This window comes from Manacus vitellinus, unplaced genomic scaffold (genome assembly GCF_001715985.3).
Source record: "Manacus vitellinus isolate BGI_N305 unplaced genomic scaffold, ASM171598v3 scaffold_48_pilon, whole genome shotgun sequence".
In the NCBI taxonomy this organism is placed as follows: Eukaryota; Metazoa; Chordata; class Aves; order Passeriformes; family Pipridae; genus Manacus; species Manacus vitellinus.
The window spans coordinates 6,013,444-6,023,384 of NW_021940593.1; the positions used below are offsets into that span (position 1 = coordinate 6,013,444).

Sequence of the window (9,941 nt, forward strand, 5' to 3'; positions counted from 1 at the left end):
GTTTGGCTCCTCCAGCCCCGAGCGAGGGGTACCTCTGGCTGTCCTGCAGCATCTCCTCTTGTGGCCTCTTCTGGTGTCCTTATTGCAGCATTTTTCTGATTGAAAGGTGGCTGTGGAGGGGTTGGGCAGGGCCCTTGGCAGCTCATGTTGGGTTCACAGGGGTGTGTGGCAGAGACAAGGCACTTCTCCAGTCCTGTAGTGCTCTGACTCACCTATTCCTTTTCCAGTGTCAGCAGGAGGTTGCAGACCTTGGAGTTGGTTTGGTGCAAGGCAAATTCCCTCCCAGGCATGGTGCCACGCCTGCCTTTTCGAGTGGTGCTGCTCTGGCCCCCAGCAGACTTGGAAACCGTGAAGATTTCTCTGTGGGACAAGGTAACAGCAAGATGGTCAGGAGGCTGTGGTGGTGGTGGACCTCATTCCAGACAGCATACTCACCATCTCCTGGTGGTCTAGGGGTGGTGCTTCCACCCATGTTGTCATGAACTTGCACTGTCCTTGCCCTGTTCCTACCAATTTTGACCCACCCTGCTCAATAAGTGTACAGCCATTTATTCCCACCTTCCCCCAAGAAATCCTCCTTTATCTCAAGCACATCATGATGTTTGTACAGTATCTGACTGCACCCAGGGACTTACCTGTATGGGACCTGCTCCTCTCTCAGCTGCAGGCACATGAGCACAGGGCTGCTGGAAAACCTTAGCGTGGTGTCAAAATGGATTGAGGTCTCCACCTCTGTCTGGCTCCTCAGGGTGGCTTGGAGGAAAGGGGAGTCTAGTTCTGCCTGGAAATCCATGGAGAGGCTTCCCCTGTGGGATAGAAGCACATGAGCCTGATCACTGAGCAACGGCCCTGTGCTGGGCACCAAACAACTCCATCAACACCTTAATTTGAGGTCTGGCCATGGGAAAGTGTAACCAGGCCCACCAGGAGAAGAGCTGGGGACTGTGGAAAGCCACACTGGTGCTGGGTGCTGAGACCCCAGGTACCCCCATCCCCACAGCCAGGCAGTTCCTCACCCTCTCACCTCGTGTTGATGCTGGTTTTCAGTTCCTGCTCCCAAATGCCCACGTCCATGTCGGCTGAAATGTCAAGTCCCAGCCCACCCTGGAGTTTGATGGTCACTTGTAGACCAGACTGCAGAGGAATGACCTGGGAGATGGAGAAGGCAGAGCTTGCTGTGACTGGGCACTGCCCTTGCATGAGTGGCTCACACCGGCAGTGACCTGTGGCTGCTGGAACCATTTATCCCAAACCTGCAGCAGAGTTTGCAAGGGAGGAACTCCAGCCATGCCACTTCTGTCCCATGGCAAAGCCATCCATCCATCCTGCTGTTTACCCAGATGCATCCAGCAGTGCCACCTTGCTCTTAGATTTGTATCTGTGGTGAGTAACAACTACTGGCTCACTTCATGGGATTCACTAGGATTTGGCATGGAGGCAGGTCACTTCTTACCCCCCATCCAGTACCTGGTGATGATCCATCAGCAGGAGGTTCCCTTTGACCACACTTGTAGGCTCTCCACTGCTCAAGAGGACCTTGGCCATTAGGTCTGTGTATCCCTGGAAGAAGACGATCGGCCGCAGCTGAACATCGAAGAAGGTGACAGACATCCCGGCCATGAGCTCTGGCTCCTCTTCCCCATCCGAGATGTTCTCTCCCATCATCGACTCCATCCCTTGTGCTTCAATGGTGACCTAGAACACGGAGGTGGGACATGTGTGAGCGGCACAGAGCAAAGCTAGAGTGCTTTGTGTCCCACAGCACTATTTGAGTTGCTATGCTTGTCCAACCCTTGGGTAGGTGCGCTTTGGATTGGGAGATCAGCCTGGAGTGGGTTGGATGAGGCATCCAACCTGAGCACCCTGAGGTATCAGTGTCAAATCCTCTGTTTTTCGGGGTCAGGGGGCTCCTTTCTCCAGAGTGGGTGTGTCCGGCTTCACTTTGGTGATCTGGGTATGAATTTACCTGTTTCTGGGGATCTCTGCACACTGAGTGCAGAGGTGAGGTCAGGCACCCTAAGAAGGCTAGGAGGGGACACAGACAGGGCAGTGGCACCACGGGATTGATGCTGTCACCCCCACCCCTCTCCCAGCAGTGCACCTGAGCCGCGTGGAGCCGCCGGCCGCGGCTGAGCAGCGAGAACTCGGAGATGCTCTTCCTCAGGAATCCTCCCTCCAAAAACAGCAGGTCCAGCCCGAAGGTGGAAAGCAGGTCCTGGGTGACTGAAAGGCAGAGAGATGCCCATAAGGATCCCTGGACAGCACCTGGCACACCTGATCTGGTGGAAAGTGTCCCTGCCCACGATAGAGGGGTTGGGACTAGATGAGCTTTAAGGTCTCTTCTAACCCAAACCATTCCACGATTCTATGATCTCTCTTTGCACATGAGACACTGAATGGTGGTGAACCCCAAATGCTCTGAGAGCAGCAGCAGGGCTGAAGGCTGACGTGGAAATACGGAGGCTGGAGGTGGGATGTGCAAAGCTGGGATCGTGGTGAGTGCATCCCCTGCACCCGGTGTCACCACATCAGTGCTCAGCAGGACAGGGTGGTTTCTTGGAAAAGCTCCCCCAGAATGATGACAGGAATTGGGAGATCACTAAAAGCAGGATGCTGGTGGCTCCTTAGTAATTTGTAAGCCTCCTCAATAGAGGGTACAGCTGGTACTGTAGGGATGGATCTCCTATGTTGGCCATTCTATATCTGATAAAACTACATGATCCAGAGGGGAAAACTCTGCACCTTCTCCTCCCATTCCTGCAATATTTGAAGGATTCAGCATTGTAAGGTTGTTTTTTATTTCCCAGGTGTTGCCTATTCCACCCTCACTAACCCCCACAAAGCTAGACTGAGATAATTTGAAGAGGGACAGAAATGAGAGTTGAGGGATGAAGAATTAAGCAGTCATTTAACAATTGTTGCTTGTTGCAGTCTCTCTGAAGTTTGATTTTTTTTTTTGTTTGTTTCTTAATCTCAGTATAAGGATTCTCCTTTTTGAAGAGCTTATTAAAAATACCAAAGGAACTGAGGAATGGAGTGAAATGACTTAGGAAAAGCACAGAAACTCCCACCTACTATTTACCATTGGTTTCAGGTCCCGCTGAAGCTCCTCTTTCAAATTAGCAGGATTTGGGAAAAGTATGTAGCACAGCCTAGCCCTCCTGCTGTAGGGGTGTTAGAGAAGGGTGTGTATGTATCTCAGGTGATGGCAGCCAGCTGGTGTTGGGGGACGTGCTCAGAAACCTCACACAGAGATTTTGGGGCATTCTATAGAGTTTAAGCCTTTCCTGGGAGCTGCCTTTCCCTGCCAGCCCCTCCTTTAGCCCTCTGAGGGGACCATGGGATCCATGTCCTCTGTGCTGTCACCTGTCAGAGGTCCTGAGAAAGAAGAGGAGGTGCCAACTTTCGAGAAGAAGCTGTAGTTATTTATCTGTGGGACTCCCATGATGTCTTTCATTATCTTCCTGGAAGCAAAAGGGAAAGGGTATGTCAGCACTGGGAGGGAAGGAAGAGAAAATGTCAGTGGTCGTTACACAAGGCTGTGCAAAGGAGGAAATATAAATTTCCAAGGTATTTCTTTTGGCTGCTGACTGCCCAGAGCAAAAAACTGAAACGAGCAGACCTGGGCTACCCTGGAATTCTCCTCTCCTCTGGTTTATTAGGATAAACCAGTCAGACATTATAGTGCAGCTTTTGTTTAGCCCTGAAAAATGCGAGTGCTTGGTTGATTTTGTGCAGATAGGAAGATTAATGCAGAGCACCCTGATACACCTAGATACAAACTGTGCACTGCCCTGGCAGCCAGAGCTGCCTTGGCCTCCAAGGACTCTGCTGAAAACACGAGCCCGGGTCCCACTGTCACAGGGCAGGATGAGGAAGGATGCTGGGTTCTGGCTGGCTGGGTGGCATCTGCATCCCTTTTCTTCCTCCAGGAATTTCCAGGCAGCTCCCATGCCAGCCCCAGGAAGTGGTGGTGGCACATTTTAAAGGCATTCTGGTCAAAAACTACAGATGGAGTGCGCGGGAGAAGGAGGAAAACAGTGATGTAGAGCAGGGGGAGAAAACACAACCTTCCCCTCCAGGCCCACCTTGCTGGGTGGTGGTGGGCACGCAGGCTGTTCTGGACCTTCAGCAGCAGCAATTTTGCCATCTCTGTCTCCATCTCCTGGGTGGCCAGCAGGATGTTGATGACATCCATGGGTGAGGGGTGGTTATCCAGGAGTATTTCTGCAGCAGCCAGGCGACAGGTTTTTTCGTAGCTCCTCCTCGTCTCGTGGAAGATCCTCCTCATTGCTCGTTTCACCTGATGCAGGAGGGAAATGAAAACAGTGCTGTGATGTGCAAAAGCACCCCAACAACTTGGTTTTAGGTGGGAAGAGGACACCACCCTTGGCAGCTTTGCTTCCTACCTCGTTGGAGATGTTCTGAGCGGGGAATCGCCGCAGGGCAGAGATGGCCGTGGTGGTGACAGCAGCAGGACCCTCCTCAGCGTGCTCCAGGAGGGTGGGGATGGTTCCAGGGAGCATCGCATTCCCCAGGGCCAGCAGGTAAATGACCACCTCAGGGTCCTCCTCGGCACTTCCCAGCCCCCTGAGGATGGTTTCCACCCCACGCTCCACCTCCTGCTCGGGGTTTGCAGGAGGGCAGAAGAGGAGAAGAGTGAGGGGAGGGGAAGGAGACATTCTGGGCATGCCTGGAGCTGGGGGCTGTCTGAAAAAGCCAAGCATGAGGGTTTGCAGAGGACCCACCTGCAGCCCACACAGCTTCTGCTGGCACAGCTTGCCCACCAGAGAGCCCACGGCAACCATCCCTGTCTCCCAGATCTCAGGGGCCAGTTGCTTCCCATCCAGCTTGTCCTGGGCATCAGGAAAGGGGTATTATTAGGCAGGGAAAAAAAAGGGGGGGAAATAGAGAGGAGGAGTATGTTTTACCTCTTATCTCAGAGCGTTCAGCACAAAAGTAAGGAAAAACTTGCTCTTACCTGCCTTGAAGGAGGCCATGCACGGTTTAATTGGATAAACCACTGATTTTCCACAGTAGTTTTAATTAAGCTTTTATTATGTGTAATGTACTGACATGAGGCATTCTCTGCTGAAAGCTTTTCCTCTGAGGACCATCAGCTCCCATCACCAGTGTCCCATTAAACACACACAAAATAACCCCATAAGCAGGAATATTTATTTCTACAGAAACACATTTTCCTTTTTCAGGAAAACATGCTTGCTGTTCCCTCCTGCATGAAACAGGGCATGGATCCATCCCAGATGCAGGACCCTCAGGGAGGAAAAGAGATGTCCATACTTACTAAGACCAGGTGGAGAAGCTCTCCCGAAGGCCGGGGAGAGAAAGCTGCTGCATAGAGAAACTTCTCCAGGAGGGACTTGGGCTCCTCCTTGCTGAAATCCAGGAATTCTGAGAGAGCTGCCAAGGAAGCCGTTGACTGTGCAGCCACTGCTGCCTCCACGATGAAGGGGCTGGAGCAAGAAGAGGGAGGTCATCAGTGGCAAGACCCTCAAAAACCATGCAGGGCATTAAGGAAAAGCAGAGTACACTGGCACTATGGCTGCCTGGAGCAGGGATGGGGTATGGAGCAGCACCAAATGACCCCAGCTGTCTCAGCCAGGAATGACTCTTCATGCCAGGGGTCTACACACAGAGAATTTTGGAAAGAAAGCTCCTGGCAGTCTCACCGTGTCTCCTCAGGAGCTCTCCTCAGCAGCTCCACAACATCTCTCTTCTTGGCACTGCGCAGCATCTGGATGAACCTCTGGAACTGCCAGGCAGTCGCCACCTTTGAGGGGTCTGTTTTGATTCCCCATTTGTCAAAAGCCTTCAGGTGGGCTCTCAGCTGCAAAGGTGAGGCTTGTTAGGTGGGGTTTAGCCTCTTTTCCCCCGTTATCGTGGGATAATGTTTATACTTGGGAAATATTCAGGAGTGGGAAGGTGCCTATGGGGGTCATGCAGCTGCTTGCAGGCATCGACTGCAGCCTCACACCCCCACTGCTGAGGACTTGTGTGAAGCCCATATGCCCCAATTTGTGGTGAGTTCCAGGAAAAGAGCAGGAGAAACTGTAAGCCTCGTGTTGTTGCAATTCCAGATTTCCTAAGTGAAAAGCCTGGAGGATTTGGGGAGGCAGAAATAATCCCTTGTTTATCCTCTCCAGCCCGACCTGCAGTGGGAATATTTCCTGCCCTCAGAGCTGTGATGAGTTTAACCCAGCTGTGTGTGCTCCTGGGGCCGCATCCTGCCCCTCCAAAACTACCACTGTGTTTTAACCCTGAATCCTACAAGTGTCCGGGTTGGGGGGAGAGCATGTGGTGAGTTTTGGGGGTCAGTAGCATCACTGACCGACGGGCAGTTGGTGCAGACCCTCCTGAAGGGCAGGCTGGCCATGCCCAGGGGCTGGTGCCGTCCCTCTGTGCCAGCCAGCACATCCTCAAGGCTTTGTCCAGACACCTCTGCTGGACCAGGCATTGGAGGAGACAGTAACTGAAGCTGCTGCCTGTGAAGGGAGAAGAAGCCATTGGGAAGTGCTCTGTGATTTACACCCTCTGTGGCTCACGGCTGGAGTCATCACTCACCTTGAACTGATCTTGATGCTGGAGCTGGACCTCAGGGCTGGAGCCAGCACATGGCTTTCCTCTGCCAGGGCCGACTGGAGGAGGTTGTCTTTCACCACATACTGGCTTCTGCTGCTGGGCTGCCACTCAACTCCAAAAACCTTGAAAAAGGAAAAGCAAGGAGGAAAAAATGCAACCTTTTCTCTCTTGCCCTCTCCTCAGGAGATTTCTCTCCTCTCTATCAGCAGAAAAAGAACTTTTCGGCCCACTGAGTCACCTGCTTTGCTTGCAAAGGAAAGGGAAATCTAGAAGAGCCCAGCCCCTTCCCAGATGTGGGAGAAGGCAGCACCAGGAGAGGACCACGGCAAGGGGATGCTCTTGCCTGTGGCTTACATGGGGAGACAGACTGGTGATACCACATGGACTTTCATTACAGAGTGGTGTCACCTGGGCTCAGCCACAGCAGAGGGAACAGGGGATGCTCCTCCTGGAGACTGCAGACTGGGAATAAATGCCTCCCAAAGCATTGCTCTTCCTCCAAGCCCATTCAACAGCGTCAGCTCCGACACAGCTGCATGGTGTGGGAAGAGGAATGGCCCTCAGTGCCCATTCCTGGGGAGCATCAGCAAGGACACTCCCCAGGCAAAAGGGAAAGCAACAGCAATTTCCACCAAGCTGATGCCAAAAAATGCTCGACTTCCTCGCCGTGCTGCGTGGTGATCTTGGGGAAGCTCTCTGGATTTCCTCCTTCCGAAAGGAATGACGCACTTGCTGGACTTCACCTCTGCCTCGGGAGCGCCAGGAGATGGTATTGGAGCAGCTGAGCCCACACGTGGCAGGGTTTGGGGAAGGGGAAGGGCTGGACTAGGTGCAAGTGGTGGTTTTAGGCAGCAAATGGCATTAGTGATGATGTCACCCTGTGACTGTCCGGTGTTGAGACCCCTGCCAGGGCCCCTGGGCTCTCTGTGGTGATGTCTGGTTTTATATTCTATTCAGTAGAGTTTATATATTTTAAAAAACCCTTCAATTTTGATCATGGCAGCTATAACTGCATGAAGATCTACGGGATTTAATCTATTTATGTCAGGGCTGAACATGGGCTACTGCTTTAAACAAAACAAACAGAGGCCATTGGTCCTGTCAACCAAATTCCCAATCCAATGAGTCTGAGGAATACAAAACATCAACTGGGGGATGGCCCTGATGTACTTGACACGACCTGAGCCCACCACAGGGAGAGTAATGAACTTGCTTTGTTTACAGAGGTGAATCCAGAGTTTGGTTTTGTGCAGCTGAGGAGATCTTTGGTCTTGGTGATGGAGTGGTTGGACACGGCATAGGTGACTTGGCAGCTCCCAGAGGCATCCTCCTGAAACACAAAGGTGAGTGACCAGGGTGGGCAAGGGTGACCAGCTTTGATCATCCTCAATAAAACAACCTGTGTAGAGGACAGACACAAAGGACAACCCAATAAATAGAAAAATCACCAAAAAGCTGGAAAAGTGGGCCGAATTTGGGGGGGTGTTGGATAGTTCCAAATCCATCTGGCCATCTTTGCATTTCAGGCTGACACCAGCAGCAGCATCTTTGTGCCTGCATTTTGGGTTCTGGGATTACTCCACGTTGTTCACAGGTCACTCCAGCCTCGCTGAGCTCTGGAGGGAGGGATTTCTTAGCCGTTTGCTGGCTGCTGGCAAAGAAAATCCTGCTTGGCAGGAATGCTTGCAGAGTTTTTTCTCCACTATTCCTACTGTCCAGGGAAAAACTACTATTTTGTAAGTGTGCCCATTCCTGAAAATCATCTAGAGATTATTTTAAGTTGTCTGCCTTGCTCAGTGCCCAGTTGGAGCAGCGAAGCCTGTGCTGTTTATCCTGAATTTTGCCTCCTCTGCTGAAGCACCTGGACTGGCTGTGCTCCAGGGCCAGCTCTCCTGGTCCATCATGGTCCCTGGTTTTTGGGCAGGATCTGGCCCCAGCTCTGCACGTACCTCCACCGTGGTGCTGGCGTGGGGCTGCAGCTGGAGCAGACTGATGATGCCTCGCTTCAAGTTGGAGGTCAGGCTGCTTTCTGCTTCATTCCCGTAGAAAGCTTTGACCTGGGGGGCAAGAGGTGGTGCCTGGCTGAGGGGACATCTCTGGGGTCCCTGCAGGCTCTCTGCTGCCAAAAGGCCTCTCCCCTGCAACCTGAGCAACACTCTGTAAACACCTGAAGAGTTTTCTCATGGAGGATTGCATCCCTCAATAGCAAGAGCTTTGTGGATCCATGTTCACAAAACTTCCCTTTCCTCCCCATCCTGGTTTTCCAAAGCCTTAGAGAGGAGAAGGTCAGAAAGGAGCTTGTATCCCATGGTTTGTAGAGCTTTTAACATGGGATGCTGCAGCCCCTTTGGAGGATGGGGTTCCATCTAGGATCATATGGGAGACCAGATAGTCCTACACTGGGCACTCTGTCCAGTTCCTTCTGCTCTGATATGAAATCAGAGGTGGAGCAACAGTTCCTACGGGCTTCATAGCTGGGAAAATTTGGGATGTGCGCAGGAGCGCGTTGCAGAGGGCACGGACAAGCCCGGGAGGTGTCCAGCTAACCTTCCCACTGTTCCAGGAGATGAACACCGGCTTCTGGAGCTCTGCCTTTGCCTCCTGGCTCAGTTCAATCTCTGCAGGGGGACCTCCAGGGCCATCCTGGCTCCTCTCCTCATCTGGCTTGTGTTGGGCTTTCAGGTCACGGATCTATGACAGCAGAAGATGGCAGAGAGCAGTGACCAAGCGTGTCACACTAAGGCTGGTGTGTGTTTTACCTGCAGGCAACGGATTTTGTCAGAGAGGATGTTTTCCAGATGACTTGGGCTAGAAAGGGAAGAGGGCTACATCTCCTGGGGTGCTCCCGGGAGGAGAATTCCAGCTGTGATGTCTTTCCCACCCCGCACACCTGCACCTGGAGCAGCTCTTCCCCGCTTTGGTCCCTCCAGAGCCGGTGCACATGGACCGACGCCTGAGCCTGCAGCCAGACTCCCCCAGGGGATGGTGGGGCCATGTGGTCCAGCTGGACATCCAGGGTGTAGTGGTACTGATACAGTGTCCTGGGCTGGAAAGAAAGTGGCTGCAAATCCCCTGCGGAAAGAGGCAAGGGAAGGATGTTGAAGGGAAGCCGGCATGAAACTCAATCCCTCCCCTTGCTGCATCCAGCAACTTCCATCCTAGAGGGGCCCCAGACCCTAGGGATGCTTGAGACCTGCATCACTGCCTCCAGAAGGGCCACTTCTATGCTGATGTGGAAGTATAGCCCACGGAAAGGTTTCCATGGGAAATCATCTGTGCCTGCTTTTGGATATTAGGGTGTTCTTGGGGTGCCACCTCAGGCTTCCAGTTCTGCCTTAGAA

General features: G+C 52.6%; 1 protein-coding gene across 1 annotated transcript; it reads right to left on the reverse strand.

The window, feature by feature from the left end:
- Positions 1 to 212: 212 nt before the first annotated feature.
- LOC103760579 (microsomal triglyceride transfer protein) lies at positions 213 to 9,672 on the reverse strand (the record flags this gene model as incomplete). Its single annotated transcript, XM_029962615.1, has 17 exons — positions 213 to 360; positions 636 to 806; positions 1,025 to 1,149; positions 1,468 to 1,695; positions 2,102 to 2,223; positions 3,367 to 3,464; positions 4,089 to 4,303; positions 4,410 to 4,622; positions 4,749 to 4,856; positions 5,306 to 5,474; positions 5,691 to 5,848; positions 6,350 to 6,503; positions 6,583 to 6,722; positions 7,814 to 7,930; positions 8,550 to 8,657; positions 9,148 to 9,291; positions 9,491 to 9,672. Coding segments are annotated over 17 exons (2,600 nt in total), but the record flags the coding sequence as incomplete, so codon positions are not given.
- Between the last annotated feature and the right edge of the window lie 269 nt (positions 9,673 to 9,941).